This window comes from Eschrichtius robustus, chromosome 1 (genome assembly GCF_028021215.1).
Source record: "Eschrichtius robustus isolate mEscRob2 chromosome 1, mEscRob2.pri, whole genome shotgun sequence".
Lineage (NCBI taxonomy): Eukaryota > Metazoa > Chordata > Mammalia > Artiodactyla > Eschrichtiidae > Eschrichtius > Eschrichtius robustus.
In genome coordinates, this window is record NC_090824.1 from 193,832,722 (window position 1) to 193,849,876 (window position 17,155).

General features: G+C 44.6%; 1 protein-coding gene across 1 annotated transcript in view; it reads right to left on the reverse strand.

Moving 5' to 3' along the window:
* Window positions 1–15,499, reverse strand: part of NMT2 (N-myristoyltransferase 2) — a 56,045-nt gene extending 40,546 nt beyond the window's left edge. Inside the window, exon 1 of the mRNA XM_068561934.1 lies at window positions 15,350–15,499. Coding sequence (XP_068418035.1) covers window positions 15,350–15,459 — 110 coding nt within the window. The 5' untranslated portion in view covers window positions 15,460–15,499. The remainder of the gene's footprint in view (window positions 1–15,349) is intronic.
* Between the last annotated feature and the right edge of the window lie 1,656 nt (window positions 15,500–17,155).

Consider the following 17,155-nt stretch of genomic DNA (forward strand, 5'->3'; position numbering starts at 1 on the left):
AAAAAAACTGGGACTTCCCTGGTGGTCCAGTGGTTAAGACTTGGCGCTTCCAACGCAAGGGGGTGTGGGTTCCATCCCTGGTCGGGGAACTAAGATCCCACATGCCGCATGGCGTGGCCAAACAAAAAAAAGGAAAGACCTTCCATCGTGTTGAGCAATGACACCATAGGGTCACCACAGGGTCCACCATAGGGTTACAGCAGCTTAGCCTGTCATAACTAATACATTAATTTTAAGAGCTCGATTCACAGTATGTGAACCCCAAAGATAAGAAAAATTTTAGATTTCACAGGATTCCACCAGAGAGATCACTTAGCTCCTCCCCACAAGGACCATTAGTAGTTTGATATTATAATTATTTTACAAAATTTTCCCCCTTGATTTCCAACTTCCTGCATAGAAAATGGTGGGATTATAGGTGATTTTAATCGCTGCTGTATTTTCATGCATTTTCTAAGTTGTTTATAAAAGCCACAATGCCTCTGCAACTAAAACATTACTAAGATACAACAGAGCTCAAGAACAGATAAATAGATCAAAGAAATGGAGTAGACAGACCTGCTACAACTCACAGCATACAAGAACTTGATATATGATAATGATTACATCACGAATCAGTAGTGAAAACATAAACTTTTAAATAGATAGTATCAGAAAAACTGACTTTCTATACAGAAAACATTAAATTAGTTTGCTACTACCCAAGAATTATAAAAACAAATTCCAAATAAGTTAAATACCCAAACGTGGAAAACAAAACCGAAGGCGGTGATTAAGGCAATGATTAAGACCCAAGGCAGTGATTTTTGTCGGTTTTGCTAACATCTATCCATGCCTAGTACAGCGTCTGGCATATATGGTCAAATAAATATTTGTTGCATGAATAAGCGGAAGAATGACAATAACTTCATAATATCAGTGAAGAAAAGAATTTCTTAAATAAGGACCCAAAAGTACAAACCGTAAGATAAAAAGGGGTAACTTTACTACATCAAAGTTAAATATTTTGTGGCAAAGTGATTATTGACAAAATTTTAAAACTACAGAAGTAGGGGAGGTATTTATAAAGCACATGATAAAATATTAAGTCAGAACATATAAAAAGCTCTTTTCCCATTCACATTTTATCTCCAGCATAGTATAGACAGGCAACATAATATCCTGGTCAGGACTGCAGGCATTAGCTAGAGTCAGACCACCTGGTGTTGAATCCTGGCTCCACTACTTCCTAGCTGTGTGACTTGGAATATTTTACTTAACCTCTCCGTGCTTCAGTTTCCATACCTGCAAAAGGATGAAGCTTTCAATGAATGGTGTTACAAAAATTGTCAGGATAAAATGAGCGAATGCATTAGTATCAATAGTTGGCAAAAAGAAATCACTCAGTCAATGCTAGCTATTATTATGATTATCCTGCTTTATTTTTCTTCATATAACTTATCACTAGCTAAAAACGTATTATTTATTTGTCTTCCTCTGACTAGAACATAAGATCCATAAGACAGCCTTTTCCATTGTATTCTTAGCACCTAAAACAGTGTCTGAGGTATAAAATAAATATTTGCTGGGTGAATGAGAAATCAATGTAAAAATCAATAGGAAGACAAAACACTGAGAGATGAATGGGCTGAGGATATGAATAAATGATTCACAGAAGAGGAAACCCTAACAACCAATAAACTTATGAAAGGATGCTCAACCTCACCAGCAGCAAGGAAACTGAAAATGAAACCACTTCAGATTCTACTTTTTATCCACTGACTCACCAAACATTTTCAAGTCTAATAACATCAGAAGAATGTGAGGAAAGGTAATATTTATATAATGCTGGTACAAGCAATTTGGAAACAATCTGGCATCCCCCCCATAACTATCATCCACATCATCACCGTCATCATCACCATCATCACTCCCACCATCATTACCATCAATCATCATCACCATCATTATCACTATCATCACCACCACCACCGCCGCCATCCCCACCACCATCACTGTCATTGTCATCATCGTCATGGTCGTTGTCAGAGCAGCTAACACTTTAGTGCACTCACCGTGTAAGCACCTTATATATATCAACCTTGTAAATTGTCACAACAACCTTGTGAGGTTAAGTCCTACAATTATAGTTAATCCCATTTTATAGAAGAGGAAACTACAAGACATAGAGGTTAAGTAACTTGCTGAAAATCACAGCTAAATAATGGCAGAGCCAAGGACTCAAATCAGCCAATCAGACTCCAGGATTCAGGTAATTACTACAATATATCGTCTCTTGTTTATGCATTTCCACTGGATGAATATCTGTTTAGATATTTATTGGCGGTATTGGGTCTTCTCTCTTCTTTTGTGAACATTTTTTATTAGCCTAGTTGTCTTTTATTGAATGGTAACAGATCTTTAGTGTGTGTGTGTAGGTGTGTATGTGTGTTCTGTTTGGGATACCAAATCACTTTATTTAGAGGGAAATGCACTACCCAGGAGAGAAAATACATGAGGCAGTTTGGCACAGTTTATGAAAAAGGTAACCCAAAGGAGCATCACGGTGCCCAGGTGATGGAAGAGAACTCACAGCCACAGCTGCGGGGCAGGTGGGCTGAGGCAGACTCAAACTCTCCCAGGTACTGGCCACAGGCTGTTCTCATGCTGGATTGGGGCACCCATCTGATACACGCTGATCACCTGGCTGCCCAACTCAAGAACGGATTTTATCTATAGGTCAGGTTCTTGAAGGCCCACGAGTGAGTCTGTCTTGCCAGTGGCTCATCTGTGCGACTCCAGTCACGACTTCTTCACCCGCTTCCTGCACAAGCGTGATGCACAGTCCAGAGCAAGAAGCTAACCTTGCCGCCGTCATCATCTGGCTTTGCCACGGCCTGACCTCCAGCAGGATTTCCGCCTCCTCATCAACGCAGAAGCTTCATCCCTTGCCCTGCACCTTCCTTCCCCTCCTGGGGCTGATGGAGGAAACACCTGTCAGAAGTTCTTTAAAGCCACATCATCTCTGGTCAAAGCGGTACGTCACCGAGAAGCCCTTGGAGGGCTCCGAGCTCAAAGCTGCCCTAGAAGTTTATGATCAGTGAGGGGCGGAAACCTGACCGTGATCCTTATCATTATAAAGGTCAGCCAAGGAGGCAGGCAGCGGTAGCTACTGAGGCTGGAGCATTGGGTAGAGGTCACGGCGGGACCGGCCAACAGTTCCAATATTCCCGTGGGTGTCAGCAGCAGAGGGCGGCTGGCTCCTGGCAGTGGCTGACCAACAAGCCCCGAGCAACGCGGGCCCAGCTGCAGTAGGACCCGGACGATTCCCTCTGCTAGCTTCTGGCCTAGAGTTTGCTAACCAAGTCCCCTTTCTTACATATTGGGCTGTTTCCAAGGGTTTAGTTCTTACTGTAATCTAAATGTGGGAAAATACCTTCTACCTCATTAGCCTTCTCTTTCCACAAGTATTTCATTATTATTCAACACATTTGGGGCCTATTTCCCATAAAAACCCAATTCTAATAAGAGTTAATGTTAACGCATCATAAAATTTTACCAATACTCATTGGCCAGAAACTAGTCTAGCGTGAAGTTTAGTTTGTGAAGTAAGACCTGTCTTTGCAGACTATCCAAGACCAGAATAAGCGAAGAAATATGTAAAATGCTCCTAAAAATTGTCTCGATATCTTTAAGGTCACTACATGTAACTGAAAGACTACATTCAAATTCTCCAGCTATTCCACAAGCAAATTTCTTAAAGGCTTATTACTTCCTTGCATCTTAGGTAAAACTGTTCCGAAAGATAAAATGGTGAACAAAACAAGCAGAAAAAAACATCAAGTTTCCTAAAAAGGTTGAGCTTGTTGGCAGAGTATATCCTTCGAGACAGTCTAGATTAGTTGGCAGAGTATAACCTTTGAGACAGTCTAGATGAGTGAAAAACTACCCTATTTCCTACAGCCTGTTCTTACTCATGCTCACAAATGTTTTTCTGATAGAAGAATAGCCCATACACACTAGCTCCTATTTCTATGACTTTTCTCATTTCTGGGCCTTTCAGAGTTTACTGAAGGAAGACGATTAACAAGTCAAAAAAAAATTTTTTTTCTGGCTGAGATTCATTTCAATATTGTATTAGCGCTGGTATAGATAATAAAATTAATGTGTCAGCAAAGTTCACAATTCAGTGTGCTTTTCAAACGATATTCCTATTTGTGAATTCCCTTGCTAGATCCAATATTCATTTTTTACTCTCTCTTTTGTATATTCCGATGTTGCCCATGGACCTACTCAATTCTTTCATTAAATAAACGTTCCATATTTTGATGAAATCCTCGTGGTTACAGAGTGTGGCAAAATATTAGGCTTCCCCTCTCCCCTAGAAAAATCTGGTGAAGAAGTAAGGGGCGAGACATGCCGCGCGGGGAAGGCAAATCACCGTCTCAGGAGGTTAAATCTGCGAGGAGGGGCGAGGAGGCGCCAACGGCGAGAAGGTGATGGTCAAATCCCATCTAGGCTGGAGGGATTCCAGGGACCGATGGCCCCGAAGGGGTAGAAACACTAGAACAGAGAAAACACTAGCTCGACCTCGAGTGGAAGGGCTGAGCAATGAGTCTGGGATATGAGACTAAGTACAAAGGCCAGAAACGGGATGCAGAGAAAACATGATTTCAGTGGACAGTCAAGGGTCAGAGGCCAAGCAGAGGTCGCACAGGTGTCTCTCATCTCCAGGAATCACAAAGGTGAACTTGGAGTTCTCAAACACAAAGGACAGGATCTCCCAGATCCAGAAGGGAGCCAGAGGTCATGGTCCACTTTGCGGTGGCAGAGGAAAGAGACAGGACATTTTTTAAAAGCACAAGCATATGCAAACTATTATATACAGAATGGATAAAAAACAAAGTCCTACTGTAGAGCACAGGGAACTATATTCAATATCCTGTGACAAACCACAATGGAAAAGAATATGAAAAAGAATATGTATATGTATAACTTTGCCATACAGCAGAAATTAAAACAACATTGTAAATCAACTATACTTCATTAAGATAAATTAAAAAAATAAAATAAAATAAATGTAAAAAGCACAGAAACACCCCAGGGCTCAGAGAAAGTGTCTAATAGAGAAAGAACAGCTGGCAGTGCCTAGAAGTACAGCTGAAAAGTGGGACAAGCCAGGAGATGGGCAGGACAGGCGTCTCTCTTCTGCCTACATTTATCTTGCCCCCTGACCTTTGGGCTATGGAAGCAGAAAGTCAATCCAAGGAGCTCTGGGGGCCTGACAGCACCCGTGGCACAAGGTCTGTGGCCCTTATCCCCTGAGGGTAGGGACCAGGCCCAGGACCATGTGTGTACTTGTTAAATCCCTGTTAGATCCTAACAGTTTGAGAGCCAAATGCTTCAATTTCCCAACAAGACACTCCTACCCAGAGAGATGCACTGACCAGTATTCCAACATCCAACTGAGGGTGAGTGACAGGAGTTTCTTGATTCCTGGTTTAATACTCATTTCCACACACCACACCGCCTCCTTAAAACTTGTTATCTGGAAAGCTTTTTAAAATATTTATGAAGAAATATTCTGGAGAAGTGCTATACATCCTAGGATACTCATTTCAGTGCCGTTTGTTAGCACAAAAGACTGGAAACAATCTCATGATCTATGAACAGGGGACAGATTAAATGAGAAATGGGACATCCATTCAACAATGGCATGCAGCTTTTTAAAAAATGAGGTTGGGACAATTCCCGGTGGTCCGGTGGTTAGGACTCCGCACCTTCACTGCCGAGGGCCTGGGTTCAATCCCTGGTCAGGGAACTAAGATCCCACAAGCTGTGCAGCGTGGCCCAATAAATAAATAAATAAATAAATAAATAAATAAATAAATAAATAAATAAATAATGAGGGTGGCCTATGGGTTTTGATATATAATATATATGCAAGGATTTCCAAGATACACTGTTAGGCGAAAAATCAAGGTGCAGCAATGGAAGGTCACACTCCCACTGTTGGTGAATGTCCGTGCACACGTAAGCACGCCCATGCACACATGCACCGGCCCCGCATCCTTGTACGTGTACAGAATGCCACCAGGAGGACATGCCAAGAACTGGCATCCGGAGCTGCTCACAGGGAGGGAAACTCAGGGCTGGCAGAATGAGACTTCCTTTTCACTGGATACCCTTTTTGTGCCTTTTGAAGTTTGTACCATATGCTCATACTACCTATTCGAAAAATAATAATTAAAAAAAGAAGGTGTCTACAAAATCAAAGGTAATATACAGATGTTCTATCAGTTAGTGTACAGGTCAAGCTGTGCGGGTCGAGTCCCAAAATAACAGCAGCATGGGACACAGAAGCCCACGTCGCTCTCACAGGAAAGTCTTGCTTCCCTCTGTGGGGAAGTTCTGCTGGAAGAAGATCCAGATTTCCTTCACCTGCTCTCGGCCATCCCTAGGATCCCTGGGATGTGTGCTGGGCTCACCTGGTCCACGGAGACTTACCATCTCAAACAAGCACACCCTGGCCCTGCTCCTTTGGAAGAAGGGGCCACTAACGGCCTCGGCCACTGGGACCCAACAACAGGAGACTGAACAGACGAGGATATTCTATTATCTCCACAGAGTCATATGATGGACTAGTTAGCCAGTTCCCATGACTCCGGAGAAGGCTCTGTAACACCCTGGAAAGATGGTCCTGGCACATCAAGTGACAAACAGGAATCTCCAGGACCAGAGGAGTAGTATATTTGCATTTTTGTAAATATATACGAATTGGAAAATGTGTAAATGAATATGCCAAGTCATTGTCTTTTTGCTTGGTGATACATTCTCATGTTCCATTTTAGAAATGATGCGTTTTTGCAAAAAGGGTTTTTTTAAAAACTTCAACTGGAAAAATAAAAAAGGAACTCTGCTTTCAGGGGCTCTTTCTTAGGTTTCTTTAAAATGTTAATAAATACCCAAGGGCAGTAAAGAACAAGTATCTACCCCACTGCCAAATACTAAATGAAGAAATTGTGGGAAAGTATCATAGTAAGTGAGTCGCCATCTTTCTCTGGGAAAGTAGTACATGAACTTGACCATGGAGTGAACACAAAATAGAGGAGCCCATATTCCCCTGGCGTGTGTGTTCAAGCCAGCAACAGAAGTGCAATGTGCTTACAAAACAGAAATTGCAAAGGTAAATCCCAGCTCAGCATGGGGCCCGCACCGGGTGACCGTGTGCTGGGTTCTCTCCCGTGACGGGCCACCAACTGAGAGGAACTCAAAGCGTCGCCCAGAAGCGCTACCCGTGGTGGGCGCTGCACAGGCCAGGCTGCGGAGCTGGGGTACCGGGTACCGAGGGGCTGACGCGGCTTCCTCCGGCAGTGCTACCACCCAGAGATGTTCAGTAACCGGATTCCTAAGCCCATGTTGCTTCTTACAAGAATCTGACTTTGTGGAGGCGTGAACGACGGCAGTGCGGGAGGGAAAGGATGCTGGCGTGCGACAGGCTACTGTGGGCTACACGGAACTCGAAGCAGAAAGGAGAAGAAACAGCCAGGAAAGAAGCATAGAAGAAAAAGGATCTTATTGCAACTATTGATGCTATCATTAAACGCAGTCCTTTGACGAGACCAAAAGACAAACTAAGAAAGGGTCTTCTATAATCGAGGTGCAATGTCTTTTAAAACAAAGAAACGTATGCATTTATTTCCTTTTAAATTCACTGACATTTCTTGGGTTGGCCAAAAAGTTCATGTGGGTTTTTCCATAACATCTTATGGAAAACCCAAACGAACTTTTTGGCCAACCCAATAGTATACCCATTACGCTGGTGAACCTTGGCTCCAGAGGCGCTGAAGCTGGTAATCTACGACATATGGGGAGATGAACTTGAAACATTATCAAACAAACTGCTCTGTATTGAGAATCCACTAAACCATGCAGTTTGTGAACAGGCAGGGGTCGGACAGTCAGACAGCAAGAGGCCCCAAGACCTAAATCTGAATCTAAGATGTGGCCTGGGCAAGTTATTTAAACCTGGAGAAGGCTCAGTCTCCTCACCTGTTATTATAATGATTCAGTGAGGAAAAAAAAATAATGTATATACAAGGAAAGAAGCCCACGGCAGGAGGAGTTCAAAAGATGAGCTATCAGGCTTCCCTGGTGGCGCAGTGGTTGAGAGTCTGCCTGCCAATGCAGGGGACACGGGTTCAAGCCCTGGTCTGGGAAGATCCCACATGCCGCGGAGCAACTAGTCCCGTGAGCCACAACCACCGAGCCTGCGTGTCTGGAGCCTGTGCTCCACAACAAGAGAGGCCACGATAGTGAGAGGCCCGCGCACCGCGATGAAGAGTGGCCCCCGCTCGCCGCAACTAGAGAAAGCCGTCGCACAGAAACGAAGACCCAACACAGCCAAAAATAAATATAAAAATTAAAAAATCAAAAAAATTTAAAAAAAGATGAGCTATCATTTTCCCATGCTGGGTCCTATACAGCAAAGAGCACAACTAAGGATGCCACAGTCCACATCCTTCAAACACAGAATTAGGAAAAGGAAGTCCTTGACGTCTTCCTCATGCACACAGGGGAACATTTTTTAAGTTAGAAGCTGGCCTGTCAGTGAAGATGAGGAACCACTGGAATCCACTCAACAGACCTTTACGAAGCTACCTATGTGTGCAATTCCCAGATATTACAAGGATTGGGGTCTGTGTGAGCAGACAGGTAGACACATGTCTCGTGTTCTGTAGGCATGTTTTGAGGTGCCAGCCTTGTTTATTATCTCCTTCTCTGAAAACTACTTTGATTCCAGACCTCCCTGAAGGCCTGGCCCTAAATGGCCATGTTGTACCACGTGACAACCCCCTCCGGCTGCCGGCTCACCCTCTGCCACCCCTGCCTGGACCCAGCCTGCTGGTAGCGGACTGATGGAGGGAAGGCTAGACGGACAGACAGACCCGCCTTCCTGACCTGCTGGTCCTCAATTCTAATAAAGTTCAGCCATGCTTTATTTCAAGACAACCTATTGTATGTGTAAAATAAAATCTTCTATGTGAGCCAGTGTGTAGATGTTACACATACATGTTAAACAAGAGACACCGGGAGTTCCCTGGAGGTCCAGTGGTTAGGACTCAGCGCTTTCACTGCTGAGGGCGTGGGTTCAATCCCTGGTTGGGGAACTAAGATCCCACAAGCTGCATGGTAAGGCCAAAAAAAGAAAAAAAAAAAAAAAAAAGAAGAGAGAGACACCAAAAACTCTGTTCCCGCCTACAACGCACCATGTGACCCTGGAGAAGTCACTTACCTATGAGCCAGAGCTTCCTTCCCGTAAAACAAGGGTCTGCCTGAGAAGATGGCTGGGGGGCAGAGCGACTGGTGGAAAGGCACGCGTGAAGGATACACTCAGTAAGGGTCCCAGGGCCTTCGCCAGGGGTTGTCACCCTCAGTTATAATGACCAGAGAAGGTGTCATGAAAGAAAGGACACTGGAGCTGGACCTTGAACTTGGAGAAGAGGCAGACGTGGGAGGATTAAGAGACCACACTCAGAGGGACACTGAGGGAGGCGTGGCCTATGGGGGGGGAGCGGAGGATGGACGCCAGTAAATCCCTTTGGTGAACAATGATGTCTGACGTTGAATTTGAAGTTGTTTTCTGCCCTAGGCTATAATCAAACCCCTGCGCTCTTGATTCACAGAAGCTTCAGCAAATGCTGTGCAGGACAGCCCCGTGTATTAGTGGTTCCTGCCGGGGGAGGGGGATGAAAGAGAGCTGACTGGATTCCACCAGGGTCAAAGGTCTCGGGAGAAATGCTATAGGACCCAAAGCATTAGGAGCTAGTGATGGGGCAGTTGGGGCCACATGGACGTGCTGGAGGACCACGAAAACCTCGGTCCCCACGAGACCCTCACAAATACGTATGAGCTTGAGCCATTTTGTTAGATATTAAAGAAAGAAGTGACCCTGGAAGGTTAAAGGATGTGGAAACACTTGGGTTTTAGGAAAATTGGGAGAAAAATCCTACCAGCTTCTAGACTGAAAACAAGTCAAAACAAAGAAAAAGAATACGGTTACCTATAAAAGAAAGAGAAGCAGATTGGCAGAGAAACATCTGTTCCACTAAATGCTAGAAGATACTAAAACAATGTTTCTGGAGTTTGAAGGAAAACGGTTATCACAGAATTACACTTATACCCAGACTCTGGTTCATGCATGAGAGTAAAAAAAGGCATCTTCAGACATATACGAAGTTAGAAAATATATCATCCACCTACTCTAATAAAATTAAGGGAGAAAATAATCAAAGAAGAAAAGGAGAGGGTGTAGTTTATAAGAAATAGTGGTAAGCAATGGAAAGAGTAATGCAGTCAGGAAAGTTTAAGAAGTTTTTGATACTATGGATGTGACTGTAACGTTAATAGTTAAGAAAAAAGCTTTAATATGATATAAGGGCAAAAATAAAAGAAGCTACATGGAATTGAAATTTCAGATTATTTCAACAAAATCTAGGAAATGTAAAGGAAGGAGAAATCCAAACATCCTACAAGGTTTGTCTTGTTTGGTAGTACACAGAATATTTTGGACATTGGTTAATTTTTGACATTGATAGAGAAATACAGAAAAAAAGCATGCTTGCTTGAAATTTAATGATAATTCCTAGAAGAAGAAAAATAGGATATAGAGCTCCTAAACCACTAGAAGGAGAAAAAAAAAAAAGGAAGAATGGAAACTTGATATATTCTGCAAAACACAAGAAAAGAATAAGGAAATATTTTGAGTACCGAGAAGGCTTACAAAATTCAAAGGCAGGATATGATCTGAGCAGTCCAACACAATGGCCATGACCCACATGCGGCTATTAAATTTAAATGAATTAAAAATGAATAAAATTTAAAAGTCGTCTGCTAAGTCACACTGGTCACAAGTGGCCAGTGACCTCTGTATTGGACATTTCCATCACCACAGAAAGCTCTAGCAGACAACACTCATAGTCAGTGCACAATACAAGGTAATATGAGTCTATGTAAAGTATGATCCTATTTATGTTAAACATACATTTATATATACATATAAACAGATAAATATAAATGCTAATTGTCAGTGGAAAGTAATAGATAACAAAAGCATCTGTGTATAAAGTATAAAGTACGATCTTATTTATGTAAGTATATGTGTAGGTGTATATACATGTATATAAATATAAATAAGTGTGACTTGATTACACTGTCAATAGTGGTAGCTCTTAGAAATGAGATGATGGGGGCTTTTACTCTCCATATACTTTACTGTTTGCATTTTTAATAAGCATATTTTAGAGGACAATGAGTAAAAGTCATTTACATATTTTCAATGGGAGTAACCACAAACCAATCAACCAACCTCTTTCTTGAACCTGGTACAGAACCTGGTTCCAACCCCATGGTTAACCCAGTAACTAACTTGAACTCGTAAATAGCTACTGTGTACACTCAGGTTAATAAACAATTTCAAGATGGCACAGTAGGTGTCCTATACTTGGAGACTTTCTAGAGTTTAGCCAAGCTCTGCAACAAGTTTGTTCTGGGCCTCAGGGTGATGTCACCCTTTTAGATGTTAAGCCTGAACTGACATTTGATACTTTTAAATGTCATTCCCTAAATTGGGAGGTTGCTTGGGCAAAGGCTGTTAGCTCACCTTTCCATTTAGATTTATACTATCGATAACAGATCACATTTCAGAGGAGCAGCTTTCAATTAGCCCTTGAGTTTTCCATGACAAGAAAAATCTCTGGAGAGTTACAGTAATTTTTTGCATCTTCCCACCGACTCTACAGTTGACTAGGGAGAAGTTCCCACCGCCCATCTCAACAACAGATAAAATCAGAACTAACAACACAGGGCACACAGAATAACTTCCATTTTTCCTCTTTAAATTGGGGGTAACAGAAGAGAGGTTAGGGTCTCTGTTAAAAGAATTCCAAAGTTTTAATTTTAATCTTTCCTAAATACCAGATCTTTAATTTTTCTAAGAAAAATAACTTATTTAAAATGTCTGGGAAGACCCCTCAAATACCAAAACTATTTCAGATATACCCCAGGGAATAATTTGGTCATGTATCTGCCAACATAGGCATCTTCATATATGCTTATTTTATTCCCTATGTAAATATTCTTGGTAGCTGCCTCTATTCACCTCAGCGAATAATGAGGGAAAGGCTCTCTGCATGAAAAGGAGATGAAACACATCAGTTCATCCAGGAACTATGCATTTTGCAAGTCAGTGTTGGTAAAGCAAGGAGAGAGATTTGCCAACTTGAATGTTAATTTCACATGGGGCCAACTGTGTGCTCCCGTTTCCACCACGGGGCAGTAACTATGCTTAACGCGGGGTAGGCAGGCTAAGAGATAAAGACCAGGACCCACTCTATTTTACAAACGGAGAAGATGCAGATCAATGGGGCAGATCTAAGATTACCTTAGAATTTTCTTTTTCCGTGTCCCCTGCAGTAGAAGTGCAGAATTCAAACCACTGGACCACCAGTTCTACCTTAGAACTTTTAATATGCTTGAAAGTTTTCAAGTTCCCTCAAACGCTTTACAAAGACACACTTTCCCTAACTGTAAATCATGTGCTCGAGCAATATTTAAAGCATGTTTCTCGGTAATCCTCCGTTGGTCTCATTCTAATTCCTGCATATCGTTTGAAGATAATAAAGCTACACTTTTTTGAATTTAGTCTTGCTAATTAAAACGGACAATCCCTGCCCTCCCTCAAGATTTTTGGAATTCATGAAATCTGGGTAGTGGTGTGCCACTTTCATACTTGGGTGGACCAAAAAGTTAAACGAAGAGCACATTTTCCATGAAAAATAAGATACAGAGATAGTGAGATGCAAGTATTTTATAACATGTCAGCCATTGCTTTTAACTGAACAAAAGTCATATTTCATTTATGGACTTCTGGCATTATCCACAAAATGAAATACCTGTTTTAATTCATAAAAAAAAATTCTACAAAAATGGAAGAAAAGCATACACAGTAGTATTTACATTGTGCGGACCAAAGAGTCTAATTTGGTAATTTCCTTTTCCCTGAGGCTCTAGTTTTAGTATGTCTAAGACACCCAATAAATACATTATACTCAATAGTGTGGGTGAATTAATTCTTATAGGTCACAAGGGTACTATTTAGTAAATGACTGCTTTGTGCACTGACCCATACCTAGAGGCCTCAAAGTGATAACTCACCTTTCAAAGGTAAAGCATGTACATACCCATTCCTTCAAAGCCTCATTATTTGTCACCTGATTAAACTGGTGGAATGAAGAGGCCAGGTGTCAAAAAGAGGAGTCTTTCAAATTGTAACATTTACAAACTTGAGCTACTTAAGAAAAAAAATCTAGGTTTCCACTGAGCCATATCATCAGTACCCGAGCCAAATAAAACACAATTACCCCCAAATTGGCACACAGCATCTGAATTCAAATCCAGAAAAGCAGTCCAAGTAGCACAGCAACTTGGATTTTCACTAATCTCCTTACATTTTAATAGACTACAATAAAGCCATTACAACGATTTCTTCCTTCTAGAAGCTGAAATCATGTTATCTGTTCTTGGTGAAAACCTTTCAGTCCATTGAGCAGCTCTAATTTTGAGTAACTGTGCTAACATATAATTAATGTGCTGATGTACAAAACTGAAAATGTCTGAAGAAGGCATGGAGATGCTTCTGGGTGCTAATCTGGGAACTTCGCACAGCCACCTGCAAGGTTCCCGGGGGCAGGTCCTGATCAATGGGTACACAGATGAGTAATTCTCTGTACCACGGACATTCTTGACTGTATAAGCAAAGAAGTACATAATCAAACCTTCCAAAGGATGAAGAACAACAAACAGACATTACAGTGGAGAAGGCAGTCCATTACAGTGGACGTCCAGGGTCTTGCCAGAAAGACAGGAGCTAAAGTTTTTTGGGTAATGCATCATATTTGCATCTGGGCCCGTTTCTGGCACCAGGGCCATTGTTTCAATAACATATCTATATTTAGCTATCTATCACAGACAAATTTCTATCACTGCACAAACAGAAGTCGAGCTCAGATGTCTGCAGAATTTCCTTTCCTCTCTTTAAAAAAAAACATTCTAGACCAGACTGATAACATTCTGTACTTGCAGCTGCCACTGAAAAAAATTCATGCCAATGAAAGATACATTTAGTCAGCTTTTCTTTTTCTTGATCTTTTAATATTTTATAACACATTAAAGCTCAAAGTTCCTTTCTTAAACAAATCTTCAAGCAGACGTTAAATAGAATGCAAATACTTTACACTTTAAATCATCAATCATTTAAAGAATCCTCTCCATGAACTGAATAAATAAGCCATCTGTGACTACGGCCTCCCTATCATGTTTTTAAGCTGACCCACTTCTTCCCCGGTCACCATGGTTTGTAAAATCTCACTTCTAAGGGGATGAGTGCTCGGTGCCAGCCCCTAGTTCGCATTCAACTGGGTAAAAGGGTAACGTAAACCCCAGGCAGCATTTAAAATGACCTCCCCTACCTACAAAAACAGAACTTCAATACCCTCCCCCCCCCCACCGGAAGCAATCTTTTCTCCAACCGGAGAGCAAATCAAGAATGCGAGGGAGAAAATGAGCCAGTGAAAGGAGGAAGAAACCTGATCAGGTGTTAAAACGCATGGCTCTGGACATCAACCAGCAAGCAGGATCGCGTCCGGTCGGCGGGAGCTGCTCCCCAAGACGGAGCTGAAATCAAGGTCGGACCCGCTTCTAGAGATGCTGACCCACTTCTAGAGATGCGGACCCGCTCGGCGGCGGCGAACCTGCGCGTCCCCAGGAGCCTGGCCGGGATCCCCGGCGCCCCCGGCCCGGCCCGGCGCGGGGCGGGGCGGCCGGGGCGGCACAACTTTCCGCAGCTCCCCGCCAGCGGCGCCCAAACGAGCAGGGGCGAATCTCAAGCCGCTCCCGGCCATCAGCGGCTCTTTTCCCCCGGTGGTGGTGGCGGCTGGGGGAGGGGTGGGAGGACTTCAGGAGAGGATGACAAGGAGCGGAGAGAGGAGGACCACTTCCCACCGGCCGGGCCGCCACAAAGGGAAGGGCGCCGCGCCCCCCTCGGTGCCACCGAGTCTCACGCCTGACGGGATGGGGACGCGCGAAGGCCGGCGGGCCGCGCGGCAGGTGACAGCGGCGTGGCGGGTCCCCGCGCCTCCCCGCCCACCCGGGGCCTCGCCTCCGCCGCGCGGCTCCGCGAGCGAGACGCGCCCCCCGGACCTCCCGCCGCCCCTGAGCCCCGCGAAAGCCAGGCAGGGGGCCGCCCGCCGCTCAGCGGTGCGGCCGCCGCGCCCCGGAGCCGGCGTCCGCGAGGAGCCCCGGGCGCGCCTACCCCTTGGCGTGCTCCGTCTCCTCCTCATTGTCCCCGTCGATCCCGCACGTGTCCTGGTCGTCCAGCTCCAGGCTCTGCTGGCTGGCCGCGGACTCGCTGTCCTCCGCCATCGCGGCGGCGCGGGCTGGGGCGGCGCTCCGGACCGCGGGCGCGGGGGGGCCGGCGCGGCGGAGGCGGCGCGGCGAGCAGCTCCCTCTAGCGCCGCCCGCCGTCTCCTCGGAGCCGGAGCTGCAGGCGTGCCCGCCCCTCCTGGCCCCGCCCCGCCCCGCCCCCGCCCCTCCTCGCCTCGCTCCGCCCCGCCCCCTGCGGCCCGGGTCCGGTGGAGGGCGGTCCGCGCGCCCCCGCGGCCCGGGGTAGGGAGCGGGCGGGGCGGGGGGCAGTAGGGGTGGTCGCGACCCGCCGCGCGCAGGAGCGTAGCCCTGGGTCCCGGCCGGTGCCTGAACCCTGCGCTCGCCTCTGAATGGCGCAACCTGAAGACCCCGAATCCTGAGTCTTCGTTTTGGGAGCACAGGCAACGCGATTTTACATCTCTTCATATTAGGAAGAATTTTAACTCTTTGCAGGAAATTCTTACTCAGGGGTAGGCGTGCCAAGAACACTGATTTCCAGAACCCTAACCCCCGCCCTTCACCTCATCCCCAACCCCGTACGCTTTGTAAAAGTTCCATTTCATATGTCTCTGTCTTTCCAGTATACTATAAAATCAAAGCCAGAGTCAAAACAGTGCTTCCAGCCTTCCCGCCTCTCCGTTCCAACGAGACTCGCAGCCCTAAAACTCTTGACAGAGAAAAATGTGGAACTGCCCCTGTTTTTGCTGGACAGCTTAGACCACGACCATTCTGGGGGAAATGGGACTTGTCCATGATGCTGGGGCCTTGGACAGTGTCAGTGAGTGAGGCCACTCTGGCGTCCTCAAGTGAAGGTTATGACCTAGACCTCCAAGCAAAAGTGGGTGGCCTTCTAGGCTCAAATGGTCCCGTGTCTCTCCCCGTGAACGCAGGAGGGGAAGGAGGCACCCAGCGGATTGCCAAATAAAACGCGGGTGAAGTCCAAACTCTTATTTGCTGTTGCAGTCTGTACACCCCGGTCCCTTCCTTTGTTCTCCTTTCGTGAGCAGAGTTCAAGGTCCCACTAGGTCATGGGAAGCCTACATGGTTTTACAAAGGCAGTGGAAAGATAGTTATCAGGAATGCTCAGAGAGGAAAAAAGAGACTTTTAAAAGCCACCTGAAATTTTTCGTGCGGGTCCTTTTTTTTGCAAAAGGCATCGGGAACATTTTGGGGCTCCTTTTTTCCCCACAAGCAAGACCATGCCCTTAAAATACAGTAAGATAGAAGTATGTAAAGACAAAAATTGCAGAGCTATTTCAAAGTTCACCAGACTTTTATGACTGACTGAGGTTGAACCAGCAAAGGTTCTGTAAGAAGTGCAAAATGGGGCCAAACCACGAAGGAAATACAATGCTTTCTTTCACAATTGCAATGATTTCTGAGGCAGAAAGTCACATGTGGCCTCTGGCTTCAAACTTTAGGCAAATATAGATCAGTGGATTTCCTGCTGCTCATCCCTGTGAATGTGAAGAGTTGGATAATGGTAACCTGGTTGGGTAATCAGCAGGATCCTGACCAGGAGAAAATCTATCCCATCAGTTGCTATAGCCGATTGGAAGGGTTCTCGAAAATATTTTTAAAATACAAAGCAAAGTCAGCAGACACGTATTCATCTGAATTCTCAAGAAATTGTGACTGAGAACCTCTCGAAAAGAATAAGAAAACAAATTATCCTGGAGAAATATTAAAATGAGGG